Consider the following 20,083-nt stretch of genomic DNA (forward strand, 5'->3'; position numbering starts at 1 on the left):
GTCTTGAACTTCGAATGTAAATCATGCTTGGACAGAGGAATATATAAGACCACATAAACAACATTTGAGCTACCCTCGAGGAATGTGAACTAAAGAATGCTTGTCATGAAACAAATCCTTTCTAAAGTCTCGTATCCAAGCACTAATTTGCTTCAATTATGAACTGCATGATGTGGCCTTATCCAGTTATTCTATGGCCAATCCTGATGATCTCCATTGCATCTGGGAAGGACTAAACTGATGCATTAATGTTCTCTCCAAGGAATGATGACCACAATCTAAATGTGATGCTGATGCTATAGTGTCTTGCAGATTGACAGCCATGAAAATGTCCAGATGATCCTTTAACAGTCATGGTTGATGAGAATAACCCAAGGTGCTAAAGGCAGAGGCATTGAGATGAGGGGCTCATACTCTAAAGACTTACCCACTGTAAATCCTGCATGATCAGGTCTATGCATGTATGTGACTCTCAAATTCACTAGATTCAGCCGGTTATAATGTAGAGATAGAAAATTTAGGCATTTTTATTAGTTACATTTTTTAATCTTTACATATTCAAATGGACCTCCGCTTTGTATTAGATCTTTCTTATCATCTTTGAGAGCAAATAAATCCAAGGTACTTGCCCAAACTCCCCACACTTTTCACTTCCTCACGCAAATAATTTACTACATTGAAAAAGATAGACTATTCCAGTTATGATTTGTATGTGTGGGGGCTTTTGAGATGACTAGTGAATAATTTAATTCGTAGAGGACTCAGACATGTCTTCTTTCAGACTGCTAAGGCTACAGGCACTGATCATTAACCAAGCAGCATTCTCAACAAAGCTCCACAAAATAAACTGAAAGCAGAACACTATATTAAGATAAGATCAAGAGATTGGTAGAAATAGACTCATACGAGGAAGAGCTATCAGAAACTGCCATGAGACAAATATGGCATTAACGGTGACCATACTAGATTTGCAGGGACTACTGCACTGATGCACAGAGGCAAAGAATTCACCATCCAGCACACATCACCTTATCTCACAGCACTACATCAGAAACTGCTATGAGACAAATATGGCATTGACGGTGACCATACTAAACTTGCAGCCACTATTGCACTGATGCATAGAGGCAAGAGTTTACCATTCAGCAAAAAGGATTGACCATGAAGCAAGATTTTTCCTGAAGCTTTCACAAAGACGTAGATAAGGCATAGATGGAAAAATGTTTGCAGAAAGCCACTAAGTAACACAACTTTAGGAACTGCAGTTGATAAACTCATCCTTGTCTAAGGGGAGTTTCAGGCAGGGCAATGAGATTGCTTTGTACAACACCTCAAGAAAACCCCATCAAGTAGAAACTTGGTCAAAAAATGTGTTAAATTACACCTTGCCAGAAGTGATTCCAGACGAGGTGTTAGCCAGTGAGTCACGTGCAGCAATGTTGCCACACTGGTTACATAATTCTCCTTGCCACTCTTATCAAGAGAGCTATTTTCCACACTTGGAATCCAAAGGTCAGGCTTTGAAGCTTGGTCAGTACATGCTGCGAAGTAATTCACTTCCCTGCAGGAAGGCCTTCCAGACAAGGTGTTAACCAGTGGCTCATGTCCAACTTTCCAAAGACTGCCATTACACAATTGCAAAACGGAGGTTTCTTCTATCCTACTTTCTTGCAAAGTCAATAACCTTATAACATAACACTCCAAAAGTTCAGTGTACAAGAACTGATACGTGACAGTTTACTTTGAAGAAAACTATCAGCAACATTAATAGAAGCTTGCAAAAGCACTGCCACTCAGAGAAGCTTGCAAAAAGAAAGGCTTCACGCAGAAACATGTGTTGAAAGAAATCATAAGACATGCAATGCAAAGTTGTCGTAGAAACTTTGCTGAGCAGCAAACCCAGAAACATTAAATGCCAGCTGCTGTGCCACAACCAAGCATACGTTGGTGGGTCCACTCTAAAGAGTACTACCTTTGCATACAAATGAACATAACAAAATTGTCGATCCGGGCCATAAAAAAACAAAATTGGATTGAAAAGCACAGTTCAAGAGAGCAGAGTAGCATCACAATGGTGAACGACATGTCTATACCCTCACAGGGTTGAATTCCCTTGTGAGACATTCATGTGGACGTCTCATTCATCTTCATCTTCATTCAGAGCATTGAGCCGGGCAATAAGATTCTCTCTTCTCTGTTCATAAGAAAGCTTCTTCATCTTGTAACTGCAAGGCAATAGTAACCCAACAATGAGATGGAGCTCGGAAAAGAATACAGACAAATTTATAAGGATGGCAAAACAAGGTGGCAACTTCATCATCCAGATGAGGATTGCAATGAACTCACCTCTTCCTCTCAGTGGGAGTGTGCTTTTCAGTGTGCTGAATAGTAGGATCAGCTCGGATTGCTGCATGAACCTGTTTGTAAACATCTTCAAGTTCTTCTGGCTCGACACCTTCCTTAATGAATTTGCTAAAATGGAGCTGGTATTTCTCAGGCTCTTCTTCCTTCATAGTCTGCCCAAAAGAAAAAGCAAGAGTTGTGGAAGGTTAAATACCTTTACAAATGGTTCATAATAAACGAGCGTTAATTACCAACCCAAGAAATGAAAACAAGCATGTTATTAAAAAAGACTATTCCATCCAAAACCTTGACAGTAACCACTACAGCACAATCTAGAAAGATTCGATTCCAGTGTGGAAGCACTAGTGCAGATGCATGCCATCAAACTTTACGTCATTCGGCTCCAACACTAAACAACTAGGAAATGTGTTTATGATAAGACCGCATCCCAGCAAAGACCGCAAATTTTGAACTTGCCTAAAAAGCCTCGGAATCAGTGTCCCCTCAACAAAGTGGCAGGGGACGATACAACAGTACCTTCATATAATCTGCAACGTGACCTCCAAAAATATACCGCCTGTGTGTATCTGCATTTAAGGACTTCTCATCTTTGCTGTAGCCTGCAAACCTCTTCTCACTGTGAGGGATGTCGAGTCCTCCATCCAAAGCACCCTACCAACAAATATTATCAGAGAGTCCCATCAATAACTCGGGTAACGACAATTTAGTTCAGGGAGACCATACTATTATTTGCCATGCAACGAAATCTTTTTACCTTCAAAGCTCCAAAAACTCGGTTTCCAGTGGTGGTTCTTACAAGACCAACGTCCAATAACGCCCTGAACGGACGGCGGCCTTCCCCAGCCTCCACATTGTAATCTTCGCCGGTGGCCTGTACAATAAACTCATTTTGTCAGACTAAATACATGAGTTCTTAGGAAAATGAAACACTCAAAAACAGAGCACGTGTGACGTACCTCTTCATTCCCAACATACTCCTGATCGAGCTCAAACTGTTTCAAGACCCTGCGGGCCAAAAGGAGCCCCGTGCAGTAGGCTGAACAATATCATCCGATGTCAAGACACTGATGGAATGTACTACACCAGAAGAGCCAAAACCATAAACTTTACTATACCTGCAGCATAGTTTGTAAGGCCAGCCTTAAGCCCGTAACGAGGAAGCTCATGCGCGTACGATGCAGCCAATACAACATCCCCAGCTAACGTAGCGTACGTTATCTGCGCGATTATGTCTTTGTTCGTCTGTAGCTGTAGTTAAGGAAACGGAGGACGGTGGAGTACAAATAGGTCTACAAAATGTTACAATCTGACACAGTCCAAGTAAGGATACAAATCGCACCACGAATCGGTACTTCGGAGTGTTATACTTGTTTTTGTCCTGAGAGATCAACCGAATGCGGGCACGGTAATCGGTTTTCCCCGCTGCAAGCAAAGTTCACATAGTCAGCAATAAATTCTTGATGACTTGACACAGACAAAGCAAGAGTTGAAGGGGAATTTATACCGCGCCTTCTTTTGTACTTGACTTGATACCTCTTAGAATAGGCCTTACTCTTTTTCGCCTTGACAAAAACCTGCGCGGGGAGCCAAACAAATCAGGCCAAACCCAGTTACGAAAACCTGCGCGGGGAGCCAAACTAAACAGGCTAAAACCGGTAAAGATGAGGGTGAGGATAAAATTTATGGAGCAAGTCCGAACAACAAAGATCTAAGAGACGGAGCGCGAAAGAAGGGAGAAGAGCAACATACCATGGCGAAGAGCTAATGAGAGCACCTCGGGAACCCTAGCTTGAGCTGAGCTGCTGTCAACAAGATGAGCGCTTGCGAAAGAGTCTCCCATTTTTGCCCCACGTTTTTCTTAATCTCTCCCTCGCTTTCTCCTGACCGTCCGATCTAGGGCTCCCTCCATCAACCTTTATCAACATACCAACATACGATTGGGATGAGCCTTGCCTAGTGATTTTACTCACCCAAGATTCACCACCCCCTCAAGCACCTCACTTGATCGATCGATACACACCGTCATGATGCGATCAATGTCTAGGTAGCAAATTAACCTCGGTCAGTAAGAACCCTACTGTAGGGTTCATAGATTCAATACCCGTCCAGTTTTGCTTAGGTGCCTGTTGCTCAATCAAGGACACGATGTGGGGACCCTATCTCATGATTAATAGCTACCAACAATGCACGCATGACATTCACAACTTTCCCATCACTTTTCTTATCGTGGCCCAACACTAAAAATGTCCTATCGGCCATGATGTACTGCGGTCCCCAACAATCTATATAAATCAACATTTTTTATTTTTAAACACAACAGGTCAGGAGCAAGAGGAAGGAGGGAGGAAGCAAAGAGAGAGCTAGCACATGTCTGAGGTTTTCCCATCGAGTCAGTTTTTGTTCAATGACTATCCGATGTGGGTTGAATTCCCAAGATTGCCTAAGTGGATGGGCGGAGTGGTTGGTTTTCTTGCTAACATCTTGGGGAAGCTTCTACTCATTCCATCACGTCTAACCCATGGTGTTAAGAAGGCTTGGATCAGGCTCAGGAGGTACTTGCCTTTAAGTTTGCTAAAGGAGTGGTCTACACCAAGGACGTTAGATTCGAGCCATTTTCGGACTTTTGTTTCATATATCCAAAATCTAGGCAAGAAACTATCCAAATAACGAGCGGAACACCCAGTTGGCAAGGGGCCCTACCGATCAGAGTGGATCGGCTAATGAGGGAGTGGAAGAAACGAGAAAGGATCTCCATGTAGGTTCTTGGCAAGAAGTTTCAATTGCAAGTGGTTTACAAAGGACACCCTCTTCAAAGGAGGGTTGAAGCCTTGTACTTTAAGAGATGGAGCAGACAGAGGTGCATGGATCAGCTAATGACACTTCTTGGAAGACAAATGGGAAGAAAGGTAAGTTTATTGAGAGGAGGGGACCAAGTTCTCAGGACGTGGGCAAATCACCAGCAGCAAATGTTCTGGGTTCTTCAAAAGCGAGTGTTGATGAGAAGGCTCTTGTTGAAAGCATCAACTAGTCAAAGATGGGCTCGAGATTCCTCTAAGACTTCTCCTTCACTGCATCTCCACACGTTGTCTGACATGGAATAGTTAGGATGTTTTCTTATGGTCAAGAATATCAATCCTCTTATCATTTCCTTCCAGGAGTGCAAATGTGATGAGTTAGAGTACCTTTGGTTTCTTTTCTGGGTGATAGGGTTATCTATGCTTGCCAATTGCCCAAGTCGAGGGAGCTGTGATTTTGCTATACTGGTTAGGGGTGATGCTCGTGATATGGAGTTGTTTAGGGACCCTGAGGGTCGACTCCTTGCGGTTGATGTTATTGTTTCTAGGTTTAGCTCCAATGTGCTGGGAGTGTCTGCCCCTAATGGCTCTAGGGAGTGAGTTCTCTACTAGGACTTTGTTAATCATCACTTGTGGCAATTCGTTGCTCTTGGGGGATTGGAATATGATGGTGTCAAACTATGCCCGATCCCATGGAAGCCAACCGATAACAATTATGTGAGGGATGCATTGTATCTTGGGTGGGGATTAGTGGACTATTAGGAGCTTGACCCAAAGGGCCTTCATGGGTTCACTTGGAATAATAGGAGATTGGGAGTGGAGTTTAGGGTTGCGAGGATTGACCGGATTTATTCTTTTGCTGATGGCTAGTGGATGAGGCCTCCTAAGGGGGGTAGGTTGGTTGTTGAGAGGTCAATTTTTGATCATGTGCTTTGGTGGTTTTCCCTTCCTCGTCGGTTTCAAAGATCTAATGATATTCCATTTAAATTTGTTATTGTCGTGTTGGGCTTGAGAGGATTCAAAGAAGAAGAATAAGTTTTATTCCTCACAACATGCAATGGTTGGCATTCAAGATGCTAGTTGCCAGTGGGATGCGAGTGTTACAACCATTGTCCAGGTGGCTTGTGGTTAGCAGAATGAGTTCCGTGCTTGGCAGAAATATTTGGATAGTTGCATTGGCCCAATTAGGGTAGCACTTCTGCAGGCTATTGGGAATGCCCCTAAAGATCAAATGCTTACTAGGCTATTAGTTGTGATCGAGAATGATTTGAATGAGGTGGAATTGGAGAAGATGTGCATAGCAAGATTGTAGAGTCGGTTGACATGGCTTAAGGCAGGAGATGCCCCTTCTCATGTGTTCTTTCAAGCTCTGAAATAGAAGCACAATGGGGAAACTATAGATAAGGTGCACAATGCTTTTGGGAGGTTTAACACTAATTTTTGGAAGGTTGCTAAGGTGTTCATAGAGAGTTGGTGGCCATTGTAGGTGAGCTAGCTTGCTCTGATGAGCCCTGGCTTGACTACACCCACAAATTCTTAGAAATTATTCATCCCTATGTCACTGTAGTTCAAAGGGTCGGCTTGGCACAAGCTTTTACTTTAGAAGAGCTTAAGAGTGCATTAGATGATATTGATGTTGAGAAGTCACCTTGCCCAGATGCTGACTGGAGTTATGGGATCTATTGAAGGCTGACTTTGTTAATCATGTTGGAGCCATTGGAACCCTATTTGAAGATGTCAATGCTGGCCTGGTTAAGCTTAGAATCGAATCTGAGTGGGTGACTAGAGACCTATTACAATGCTCAACACCTCGTAATAGATTATTGCCAAGGCCCTAACTCGTTGTATCCAGGAGATCTCAATGGATGTTGTGGACAGAGAACATACCAATTTTATCAAAGGGAGGACAACATTTGAGAACATTCTTAATGTCACGGCTGGTTTGGATTATGCTCATGCCAAAGGGCAAAGATTTATCATGTTCGGGTTTGACTTTGATAAAGCATACAATAAGGTTTGATGGGATTTCATTTAGAGCTGTTGGGGTTTGGTAAAGACTTTGTCCAATTAGTGCATATGCTCTTTGGGAATGCCTCAACAATGGGATTGTAGGTAGATATTTTCTTTGCAGATCCATCCATCATGAGTGTCCATTGGCTTTCATACTTTTTGCATTATTTACTATGCCATTGATGGGGCAAATTCAAAGGCAACTTTGCTCGCAGCTTTTTGCACATGACTCAACTACCTTCTCAAAGGAAGATTCGATCAAGATACATAATTTGTTTGATATTATGAATGCCTATTGTGCTATGTCAGGATCTCGGTGCAGCTAGCCTAAAACTTTTAGGCTCCGAACTCAAGCGGGCTAGTGACTGAATTGGGAGGATGCTTTGCCCTCTAACTGGGTGGATTGGGGAGTGGTCTTTAGATATCTTAGGGCCCCATCGGGCTTGGGTGTCAACCTTAAACAACTATTTGATTGGTTTATGTGTAAGTTGAGGGACAAATTTAAAGTGTGGCATGGTCATTAGTCAATTGTTGACTATGGTTTAGTTTGCCTTAATGGCGTGGGCCATGAGCATTTGGCCCCTAGAAGATGATCACATTTTTGTACTTTGTTTACCTTAATACAGGCATGCAACATTTTTTATTTTTGCAAGCCATTTTCACTTAAAACAGCCAAAAATGGCACTTTGACTAAGCTCATGCCTTAAACCACCACCATGCTTTTAATGCACACAACGTTTAAGTGCATCCAACTAATAGGTAACAATACTGAGACCTCCATCTTCAACTTCTTGTAAGAGGATCACAAAGGTGAAAAATATTACCATAGGCACAATGGGAGCCCCCACAACCATTACTTGTTGTCTAACATTAGGTTGATATTTCAAGCATGTATTAGGACCTATCAGAATGCAAGATATAAGGGTCTTATTGCGTTTTCAAAACAATGGTCTCAAATAATGGGAAAATTAAGGGATTGTAAAATTACCTCTCAAATCCAAAGCAAGTAAAATGAATGATTGGCACCCCTAAATACATGCAGCGGTCCTACTACCAAATGATGTGTTTTGAATTTGGAAGCTTGGAATGATCTTCTCTTATTGGCATTGTAGAGTTGAAGCTAAAGGTATTCTCTCTTATTTGCATTGTAGCATAGAAGGTAAAGGTATTCTCTGTTAGCTACTTTTGGTTGTATGCATACTTCACAATTCGGTTGTATGTGTTTGATTCTGTTGCATGTGACATTGTTCTTCATCAACCTATTTGAGTTAAAAAAACCAATCCTTGATCTACTATAGGGTGATGGCTTGAAATTGAAAGAAGATATTTAGAAGAAACAAGGGAAACGTAACTTTTTGGCACATTTTTTGACTAGTATTTCAAGTGTACTTACTAATATCTCACGTATTGCCACTAAAGAAGCACATGTTGAAGCTCTCTTACTTAAATTTTAAACAATTATTTTAAATGTACTTGCGGATATGTTGCCTATTGCCACTAAAGAAGCATCTATTGGAGCTCTCTTACTCACTACCTCTTAATGTCATGAAAAAGCAAAAGGAAGTTTATACCAAAAAAGTGAAAGATCTCTTTTTAACACAAGTTTTATGTAGGTGGCTTAGTGATGAGTTACATAAAGTTGAGCCTTGAAGTACATTGCACTATCACAATTTTGTAACTTTTATATTTGTATCAATGGTAATGATTTTTTCAAACCTTTTCTTCCATATGCATTTAGTTGCCAATGCTTTTAATATGCTTTTTACAAGGCTTCTAACAGGTGCGCATGAGTGTCAACACCCATTTTGAAGAGGATTCTGGTCTTCTTCCCTCCAACTATAACATGCTTTTCAAACTTAATTGCCTAAAGTGAACCATTGATGCTGCGGGTTTGGGCATAACCCCATACATCTATGTGTATCAAATTAAGAATACCTCTTGCTCGAGAGGTGCTTTTGCCAAAATTGGTTCACTTTTGTTTACCGAAGCAGCATGCTTCGCAAAATTTTCCAAGAAACTGAAGCTTAGGAATTCCAATTGCCATATTCTGATTTTTGAGCTCTATTAAGCTTTCGAAATTGACATGTCCATATCTCTTGTGCCATTTTGCGGAAAGTGGCATCTATTGGCAATTGAGCTGACATGGCATGCAAATATGGTATTATGGCTAGCATTTTGAACAAGCATCCTTCGTTGATTGCGTTTCCTATGAGCTGATATCCTCTAGATTTGTCTCTAATCGTGCATTCATCTCCATCAAAGATGACTCGATAGTTGTGTTCCGTAACTGATAAGAGGTTATTGTTGAGCTTCGGAACATAGAGTACATCTTTCACTAATCTTTTTCGTACTAGTGAAATTATTCATAGGGACAATGCCTTTCCCTTGAAATAGATTCGGTATATTATCTGCTGTATAGATGACGTTCTTCTGTCCTTCTAATGGTTTCATCTCTGTGAACCAATCTTGATGCTGTCATATGAGATGATGCACCGTTGTGTGTCAATGAACCAAGGATCTTGATTTGCTAATAACTGTATTCTCCTTTTGAATTGCAATCAATGTCTAGATACACTGTTTCAATCTTATGCGTATCCTTGCTTGCGAGGAACATGTTCTCATGTTCATTGGCATAATGACTATGACTGGCATGTCCACCGCGATGATTTCCTCTTCCTCGAAAATTCCCTCGATTGCTACTGTTGGATTGACCACCTTGGTCATACTACTTCTTGTGGCAATCTCTTTCATAGTATCCAAACTTATGACAATAGTTGCACTTGATGTTTGACACATTTTGGTGGATGCATTTCCTCCTCGGAATCTTCCCTTGTTGGAATAATTTCCTCTTTGCTGATGTTGATGTTCGTGCTGATTCTGACTTTGATTCTGATTTTGTTGATGATGATGACCACTTCGCTGGAATGATCTACCTCTGCCTCTGCCTCCGCCTTTGCGTCTATCCGAAGCTGTGAATGCTTGATCATTGGAATGACCTTTGCGTGTGTGAATGGCTTGAGTCCTAAGTTCTTCACCAAGTAAAACTGATTGGAGTTCTTCCAGTGTCAGAATTTGTCGTTGAATGGCAATACTCTAGACTAGATTCTCGTATCCCTCTCCTAGTCCATTCGGGATGACTTGAACCATTTCTAAAGGATTCATGGTCTCTCTTGCTACTACGAGTTGATTATTGTAATCCTTGATCCTGAGTACGTAGGCATGAACAGTTTCACTACTATTGCGGAAACTCTGGTTGATCTGGTTTCTTGGTGTGAGAATCCTGGACGTGTTCTTGGACCCCATGTTTTTTTTGATGTATTGACTATGTTGAGGTGTTCTAGCATGACATCTTGCACATTATGCTTGATCAAATGATATGCATACTTGCCTTTCTTGTCCCATTTTGCCTGTGCTTGGGCAATGGCAGGATCTATTACAAGTGTGGTCACTGTTGGTGTAGCTATAGATCCTGTTGTGGATCTTGCTCTTGGTGCTGTGGCAACAAGTGAAGTAGAGCTATAGTTGGCTGGATCATCCAATGGTCTACGTGTAGACCCATCGCATACTCCCATTTGTCTTGAAGTACAAGAATGGTCTCCATTCGGTATTTCCATGTGCCGTAATTGGAGTTGTCTAGCGTAGCAGATGCCTCTAGATTGAGATTGCTAGTCATAGACATGGTGCAAGAAATGTACTCAAAGTGTATGTGAAATCACTGTCTATATCAAATGCAATCTCAATTGTCAGTGAAGACAAAACTGTAATGTATAATCCAATCTAATAAGGCTTGTGGCAAATGATGCTGTCAAATAGCCAAGAGGATTTACAAGGCTTGAATTGATGTGCACAATGCTGAAAAATAGCCAAATAGGCTTACAATGATGGCATGTGTGTGTAAAATGAAATCATGTGCTATTTGCCCACTGAACAATCGCTCAATGCCTTTGAAAATTCTGAAGGCTGCTCATTGATTGGTGGAACATCAGGTTTCATGTAATGTGATGATGTGAAACCACATGTGAGCGAAGGGACTGACTCCGAGCATGAACTATTTAGGAATTTTCCGGCATGGCTTTGATTGGTTGCTTTGGAGTTCTCTCCACTATGGATGATCTAATCTACTCTGAACTAGATCTAAACAAACTATCGAGCGATGTAAAAGCAACAAATAATTACTTTTCTTTGTTTGTTTTTTGGTCAGACGCATCGATGTAGAGGCTGATGTGCGTAAAGGAAGTGGATTTGTCTCTCTGAGGATAAAAAGTTTGTGAAACTTGCGTCAAAATTGCGCATGATGTGACGAGTGCGTAGAGCTTGAAAAATCGAGTGTGTTTCCTTTTCGGAGCACCTACAAATTCTTCTTGGATTAAGAGATGCGGCTTGATCTAGGTGGAGAGGCAAAAGAAGTGCAAAATGATGATGTGGCCATTGTGTTCACATGCAGCAAGGGTATGCCTCTGGGGGGCACTGTGTGATGAGTAGCAACAGGGTGCACATGCAGTGTGCACAGTGTGCCTGGCAGGGGTCAGCGCCGCATTGACACTTACTGAGGTGGCTGTTGGACTTGGAAGGATGAGGTGGCACTTCATTGACCAGTATGACTAACCCAGGGTCAAGCTGACCTAACCAGGCTTACAAAAACCATGGTGATGTGGCAAAAGGATTGAGCTGGTAGCTTGATGACGTGGTTGATTCACATGGATGCTAACGTGGATTGAATGATGTGTCAAGCTATGTTGATGTGGCAAGCGACTATTGTGCTGATGTGGCACTCTTATGGTAAATGATGACATGGCATGGGATCGGGTCTACTAGCATGACACGCTTTTGGTCAATATGATGTGGTATGGGACTAGGTCTATTGATGTGGCGATGATGTGTCCTAGGGTCTACCTATGTGGCATATAAGATCATGATGATGTGGCACTTGACTAGCCACCCCTGATGACATGGTAGCGTGGATAAGGTGCCATGTGGCTCCCTCAGCACTAGGCTTTGTTTGTGACCTGTGGATAAGATAACTGGGGTATCAACCACACATCACTCACTAGAACAACAAAATCTTTTTCAAATGTTGACAAAATCGTGAGAGATTCTGATAGTAAAAAAATTGACGAAGCTTTGAGGCGGTGTCGTGGGTGTGAGGTTGTCGAGTTTTTGGAGCAGCCGAGAGCTAGGCATGCAACTAACTTGGAGAGGCGACTTGAGCGCTGTTGTCATTTGTATGGAGTCGCTCAATTAATGCTTCAAAGGAGGTGTCGACGCAGAGAGGCTCTTTGAAGCCGTGCGTGGAGCTTGGACAGTCGATGAAGGGCTGCCTTGGAGCCGTAAGGAAGGATAGCAGATGGGCGAATAGTCACCCAATCTTGGAGATATGCATCGACCGTTGGCGTCACCGTATGCTGCAAGTGTAAGTCGGTGAATTGATGGCAGGAGGTGTTCACCAGCTACACTGTTGCTGGTTGGAGAAGCTTGGGCTATATGGAGATAAAATCAGATGATGCTGTTGGAGGTGTCAGTGCTGCAAATATAGTCAGTTGATCACTATAGTCAGGTGTGTCTCGGTGCATCAGGTCGCTAGGAGTGTGAAGGGTGGAGCTTCAGCCTATGATGTAGATGGAGACATAGATGGAACTAGTCCATCACTATAGTAGTCGATGATGGCGTTTCGTTGGTAGGAGGCGTGCATGGAGCCGGGAGCTACATAGGCAGTTTAGTCATTGTAGAAGGCTTGCTGGTCTTAATCGTACCCGTAGGTGCATCTGAGGAGCCTCTTATGCTCTCCAAAGGCGTTGTAGGAGCCTCTTATGGTCGATGGGGCCACCTTTGAGTTGCTTGAGGGTAGATCTCCCTCCAAAGCTCTCTTTCTCGAAGTAGAATAGAAAGACTCTCATAAATCTTTTTGTTGCTCCCTCACAGTAGAGTAAGATCTAGGATATATCTCTCTCACAACAAGAAATCTCTCAAAGCATCAACTTTCACAAGAAAACGGAAATTCTCTCAAATCTCAGACTCTCACAATGGGAATTCTGAACACAAAGTAGACCTACCTCTCTTAGAGTACTAGCTCTCTCTCTCAATGCAAACCTTAATGGAATGAAGAGAAATCCTTACAAAGAATTCAAGCAATGAACTAAAATATGGAGAGAAATTTTATATCACTCATCGGAAGTGAAAGAACTCTCAATCACTCACAAGAAGGTTGGTGCCTCAGTGGAAGTCAAACGCATGCTTTGATACCGTGACAAAATATGAAGAGGGGAGAGGAGAAGAGTGGAGATGAGGAGAGAGGGCACAGCTAGAGAGCACACCACAAATGTCTAATTGTACACTAGATTTAGTTGAAATTGTAGAATATATACAAACCCTTTTAGGGTTAGGGCATCTAACCCTTTTATGGACTGAAATGAAGCAATGATCTGAAATATGGATGGAAATTCTCTCAATGAACGAAAATTTTCTATCACTCATCAGAAGTGAGGGAACTCTCAATCTCTCAATCTGTCACAAGAAGGATGGCACCTTAGCAGAAGGCAAAACCATGCTTTGATACCATGACAAAATATGAAGAGGGGAGAGGAGAAGAGTGGAGATGAGGAGAGAGGGCACAGCTAAAGAGCACACCACAAATGATTAACTGTACACTAGATTTAGTTGAAATTGTAGAATATATACAAACTCTTTTAGGGTTAGGGTTATGGCATCTAACACTTTCCTTTATAGCACTCTATTAGGTTAGTGATATGCATATATGATCACATGATGTTGAGATGGTCTCTCAACAAAGTTTACCAGGGTGTCCTTCCTTGCCTAGGCGCATTTAGTGTTTACCCGATTTTGAGCATGACATGCTCTTATAGGGAAGAAATAAAGGCTCTTTGGGCTGATATAGGAGGTGAATTGTGGAGAAAGGCATCAAGGAGGGAACTTGCAACAACCATAGGGAATCCTTCCAAGAATAAAGTGGTGGAGAGCTAAAACCAGACCATAATGGAGATGACACATACGATGCTAGAGCATTGTGATCTTCACTACTCTCTTTGGGGAGAGGCAATGGCAATAGTAGTCCACATCCTTAATCGTTCTCCAACAACTACTATCCCAAAGGTAGCCCTTTCCAGGCATACTTTGGTAAGATGTGTCTCTTGTTTGTGTGTTTGGCTATAATGCTTGTGTTGATATTTTGAAGAAGTAGAGGGGCAAGATGGAATCCAAATTCCAAAAGCTTGTTTTTGTGGGATGTAACTCTTTGTCAACAGGTTATAGGTTATTTGACTGCGTTAGGATAGAGATTGTGGTCAGAAGGGATCTGACTTTTGAGAGTAGGTTCCTATTTCCACGGGTGAGGAGCCAAAAAATCTTAGAGAGCCTGGAAATCATGACCAAGTATCGATGAAGCTGTGGCCAAACACAAAGCTTAACTTATGTCGAAAGGGTATGTAGAGCGGATCAGCTATGAGGATACCTTCACCCTAGTTGCACGGATAGTTATGATCAAGATGGTTCTTGTGGTAGCTTCTCATCAACAATGGGCAATATACCAAATGGATGTTAAGTCAACTATTTTGAATGGTGACCTGCATGAAAAAGTGTATGTGGAGTAGCCTCCAAGATTTCATGTTCCTATATATTGGATGGCTACAAGTTAAGGAAGTCATTGTATGGCTTCAAGCAAGCACCTTGGACATGGAATCAACGAACTACTGCATTCTTCCTTCAGAAGGGGTTTCAGAGATATGTGGCTAATTCAAGCTTGTATATCCGATGGGAGAAAGATTCGGTTACCCTCATCATATTGCATGTTGATGATATCATCTTGACAGGAAGCCATGTGGACCATATTGCCATGATAAAGGCTCCATTGTCTTAGGAGTTTGAGATGACAGACTCCATTTCATTATGGATAGACATAGGAGTTTTTTGTGTCCACCAACCAGAGGTATGTTCATGAGCGGTTGGCAGCTTTCAACATGGAAAATTATAAGCCTACCTCTCACCTATCGTCTCCCATAGACCCGAACATTAAGCAATCCCAGACTGATCCTTGTGAGCGGGTGGATGCAATGTTGTACTAGAAACTCATCGGTTCCTTTATCTAGCTACTGGACCTCTGCTTTCTAGTGGGGCTCGTAAGCTCCTTTACTCAGACACCAATGAAGACACATTGGGATGCCAGAATGCGGATCCTTCAGTATCTACATGGTGCAATGGATCAGGGATTGTTTTATGCTACAAGGATGGGAGTGAAGCCCAAGATCTAGTTACAAGGTTGGAGTGATTCCAATTGGGGAGGAGACCCGAACACAAGGAGGTTGACAACCAGTTATTGTTTTACCCTTGGTTCAACAACCAGTACATGGAGGAGTAAGAAGTAGCCTTGTCATCCACTCTAGCCGAGTCATCTGAGGTTGTTTAGCTTCGAAGGCTACTTGGAGAAGCTGGGTTCCAACAGAGAGATCCGCCGACCGTCATCAAGTGGGACAATCAAAGTTGCATAGTGGTTGCAAGGAATCTGGTGTTCCATGCTTAGATCAAGTACTTTGAGATACAATAGCATTTCATTCTTGAAAAGATCATTGATGGGGATACGTTGTTGGCCTTTTGTTCAATGAAGGACAATGCAACAACACAAAGCCTCTACCACAACATTTGATTCGTGAACATTCTAGATCTCTAGGGTTGATTTGAGTTGAAAGGGGGTGTTAGAGTTACTCATCTCTTATTTGTATACCGGAGAGTGAGGCTTGCTATTTGAGAGTGCTCTCCCAAAGAGAGGTGTAGTGCGTTAGTCCTTTCTCACTATGTTTTATGCATCCAAGGCACTATGCTAGGGCTAGAGGCTAGTTTAGAGTTTGATCTATAGGCCACAACACGGTCTAGTTCATGGTCAATTGGCTGGCTCAATCAACTTGTTAGGGCAAGATAGTCGGTTGGTAACCCAAACCCACAGTCGACTAGTTCAGTGCTAAGGCTCCCTTTATAAATAGGCCCCCAATTTCCACTGTTGGTATACCTTTTGTGGAGGTTTTTCTCAGCAATTAATGTAGAGTCTTCCATGGCATCTCTTGCTCCATCTATCTCCAGTCACATTTGAGAACCTTTGATCATAGCCTAAAATAACATAATTTTCTTTAGAGTCCTCATCCTTTTGGCTATTATTAACTATTACATTTACCTGGATTGTCTGTTCATCAAGTTCTTTACTCCATAGATTATGTCTCTCCATAGGCTAATCTATCTCGTATATGTGCAACCGCAAGCTCCTATCTCTTGCTCTATGTTAAAAAGGGGAACCATAGGCCACCCTATTTGGTACCATTGATGAATAGGGCATAGTATTTCCAATAGGGCAGCCATAGGCCACCCTATTTCGTACTGTATCTCCAAAAGGGCAACTATCAGCCACCCAAATTTTCACCTTCTTTTGAAAGGGTAACCAAAGGTTGCCCTATTAGTATCTGGGCCTTTGTCCAAAGGGTGATGTACTTCTTGCCCTATGTTTAAAAAGCAAATACTGGCTACCCTTTTTCACACTTATCCAAGGGATAGGCTAACCTATTTCTTGCCTTATGTTCAAAAGAGCAAATATGGGCTATCATTTTTTGCACATATACCCAAGAGTAGCCTATTTCTTGACCTATGTTTAAAAGGGTACATATGGGCCACTTTTTTCCTTTGATAGATTTGCAAAAAAGTGCGGCCCATATTTACCCTTTTGAACATAGGGCAAGAAACAGGGCAGTGTATCTCTTGGAGAGATAGCCCATATTTGCTATTTTGAACAAAGGGTAAGAAATAGGTAGCCTTTGGCAAGAAATGGGCATTTTGGTCACCCTATTCCCAAAAGCGCAATCAAACACTGCCTTATTTATTGCTCTATGTGCAAAAGGGTAATAATAGGCCACTGCATGTTTTACCTTCTTCCAAAGGCAACCAATGGCTTCTTCCAAAAGGGCAACTAATGGCATATTTCTTACACCATCTTCAAAAACAGCAACCAAATGCCCTATTTCTTGCCTTATGTTCAAAAGGGCAAAATGGGGTCACCCTTTCTTGTATATGTGCAATCAAGCATTGCTCTATCTTTTGCCACATATTTTAATGGGTGGCTAATGGCCGATTTCTTCCTCCCCATGTTACATGGTTGCCCTTTAACTGGTTTGATAGGATGCCCATCAAAATGCTACCCTTTTGGACTATCCTTTGAGACCATTATTCTTATAATGTCTTTGAAAACCTCCTAGATATTAACCATTCTCTCAATGCCCTCTAAAGTGTGGGGTAAAGGCCTAAGGTCAACATTTAAAAATACTTTCTAAGAAATTGAAAGCTAGACTTGAAATCTTAATGCTTCCCTTCAATAATTGGATCCCTTAGTATAGACATGCTCTCCATTCAAGGTTCTCAAAACATCCAAGATATAAGACTTCACTAGCCTTTCATCTTCAAGAACACTTAGGACCTACAATTGTCCCCCATTCTAAGAGGGGAAAATTTCAAAGGCATAGTTCTTGAGATTGCAAATAGTATGCAATTTTGCATGATTGATGAGGAGATGTGATGTCCCAAATTGTCCATGATGCAATTATGCTTGCAAACACAAGTTCTTTGAGGCTTATATTCATTTGGTTTGTATGCCATAGTAGGTCATCCGCTCAAGCAAGCTAGAATGGAATGCAAGATCTATAGCATTCGAGCATTATTAGAAAGGGCAATTTTCCCCATTAGGTCTTAATTACAAATGCATGCTTATTGCCTCACAAATCAACTCTTCTCAAGGTTTAGTCCTTTGTTGCCTTAGGAATGCCCACATTAATTGTCAAATTTGTTAAGGACAAGTAGAGGGGTGAAGACTTGAATGACAAGTCAAGAATAGTTTGATAAATTTTTGCAATTGATTGTGATTCAAAGTCAAACTTCAAGGCAATCTATAGTGAACAAATATGTAGTTAGGTTGAGATAGTGATACCACCTACTTGGAAAAATAGCAACCATTCTATCAGGCAAAAATTGACTTTGGTGTTTCCTCTTAAGAAGCTATGGACTAATAAAAACCAATAGGGCCACTGTAAGTTGTCTAGTAGTGTCAATGATGGCCTTGATTTGCGACAATTTTGGAGGCAAGTCATTATGTTGTATAGACTAGGAGAGGTTATGACAAAGAATGTTGTGAGAATCTGCAGCAATTGGGGATGGGTGTAACACATACGAGTCTTCCCATTGTAGGGATTATTGCCAAGCACAACTTAGGAGAAGTAGCATTTTTTCCACAACCAAATGAACTAAAGGCTAATGAGATTAAGGGCATAAAGTGTAAGTAAAGTTACTAATGAGACGTCATAGTCAAGTGTAACTAATGAGATGACCAATGTAAGTAAGGTTACTATTTACTATTCGTGGAATGGATGGAGGGGCTTTAACAGTTAGCACTTTGGTAGAATCCCATATAGACTAATTAGGGTAAGCATTTGTTACTTGAAATAGTTTGCGACAGGTAGCCTTTCCATTATGGAGCATGTACAACTAGTAACTCGAAATTGAACTTGAATTCTAGCATTTTAGCGAATTTTTGAAGAAAAAAACCGAATGAATAAAAATGTTGACATGAGACACGACACAAGGTCCATTAAGACTTGATCGTCCCTGCAAATATCAGGGGTGGTGATTTATTATTGACTTGGTGATGTCCACATTGTTTTTGCTTTTTGGGAGTTGAATCCCAACAAATACATGAATAAGGCGATGCTCACAAGAGCTCAAAATTACTCCTCATTGCAGTCTATACAATATTGTCACATGGACATGATCATATGAATAAAGGTATTGATATCTTTCGATCTTGCATCCAACTTGGATTTCCTTACTCCCTCGCATTGAGCGACAAGAACGTGCATCAAATGAGAGAAATGTTGTAAGAATTTAAATTGAACACAAACAATTTTGAATGGACGAGCAATTGAAAATATTTATATAATAATATATAATATATAATTATTATAACCACACATAGTGTGGACGGCGAAGCAACGCGCTTCCTTTTCCAAAGAGTTATAATCCTAGGGAACGGGCCCTTCCCTAGGTGTTGAGATAATGCTGAGAATATAAATACCAAGAATATAAGCGTCTCGCATATGGACAAGATATTTGCATATTACCTGGATGTCAATAGATGTAATTGTAGTCGAATGCCGCTAAAATTACCACGACTCTTTTATTGATGACAATAGATGGTGATTGCTAGCTACATCTAGCTCGTACTAGTCCCTGGTTTCTACATATTGGCCGTAAATCTCATATCCCCTTGACGACTCCCATCTCAACTTTTCCCACAAATAGAAAATGAGCAAAGCACATGAGGGTCATAAAATTCAAATTTGGCAGAGGGCTTGCAAAACCTAGCTTTTAACAATACTTTATACATAAATTGAGCATAAATTAGTAAGTGAATCATTGGATTCAAACCGAAAACTTAGAGCAATCAAACTAAAAAAAAGACTAGAACAAACCTTTTTTGGAGCCACACATTTAGATGAGTGCAATGACGTAGTGATCCCTAAGATTAAAAACAAGTTGTGCTACATAACACATGTATCAAGGAGTTGCAATCAATGTTGACCTTACCACCTCTTTTTTGTTGATGATAGTATATGGTCAATGCTAGTTGGATCTAGCTTGTAATCCTCATTCCACGCAATATTTTGATTCTTTCAAAGCAAAAAATCATCAAAGTTGAAATCCTTTAAGATCATTCCACCCAACATCTTGATTTGAATGATTTAGTTGTTTTCAACTAGCCAAAATTAGAGTTGAAAGTCTTCAAAATAATTCGACCCAACACATTCTAATTTTTTCTTTTTTAATTGGTCAAAAATCCATTCCACCTCCGGATGATTTTGTTCAATGAAGTTTTTGGC

At 41.2% G+C, this 20,083-nt stretch overlaps 1 protein-coding gene across 1 annotated transcript; it reads right to left on the minus strand.

Moving 5' to 3' along the window:
- Positions 1 to 2,015: 2,015 nt before the first annotated feature.
- Positions 2,016 to 4,242, minus strand: LOC147897317 (large ribosomal subunit protein uL18z-like). Its single transcript, XM_087380385.1, has 9 exons — positions 4,114 to 4,242; positions 3,869 to 3,938; positions 3,695 to 3,786; positions 3,480 to 3,606; positions 3,321 to 3,400; positions 3,119 to 3,235; positions 2,881 to 3,015; positions 2,347 to 2,516; positions 2,016 to 2,225 (listed from the first exon to the last, which is right to left on the minus strand). Exons 1-9 carry the CDS (start codon positions 4,114 to 4,116, stop codon positions 2,138 to 2,140), a joined length of 882 nt encoding a protein of 293 aa, XP_087236511.1. The 5' UTR covers positions 4,117 to 4,242; the 3' UTR covers positions 2,016 to 2,137.
- Between the last annotated feature and the right edge of the window lie 15,841 nt (positions 4,243 to 20,083).

This window comes from Dipteris shenzhenensis, chromosome 10 (genome assembly GCF_047967505.1).
Source record: "Dipteris shenzhenensis isolate YYH24624 ecotype China chromosome 10, Dip_SZ_1.0, whole genome shotgun sequence".
NCBI lineage: Eukaryota > Viridiplantae > Streptophyta > Polypodiopsida > Gleicheniales > Dipteridaceae > Dipteris > Dipteris shenzhenensis.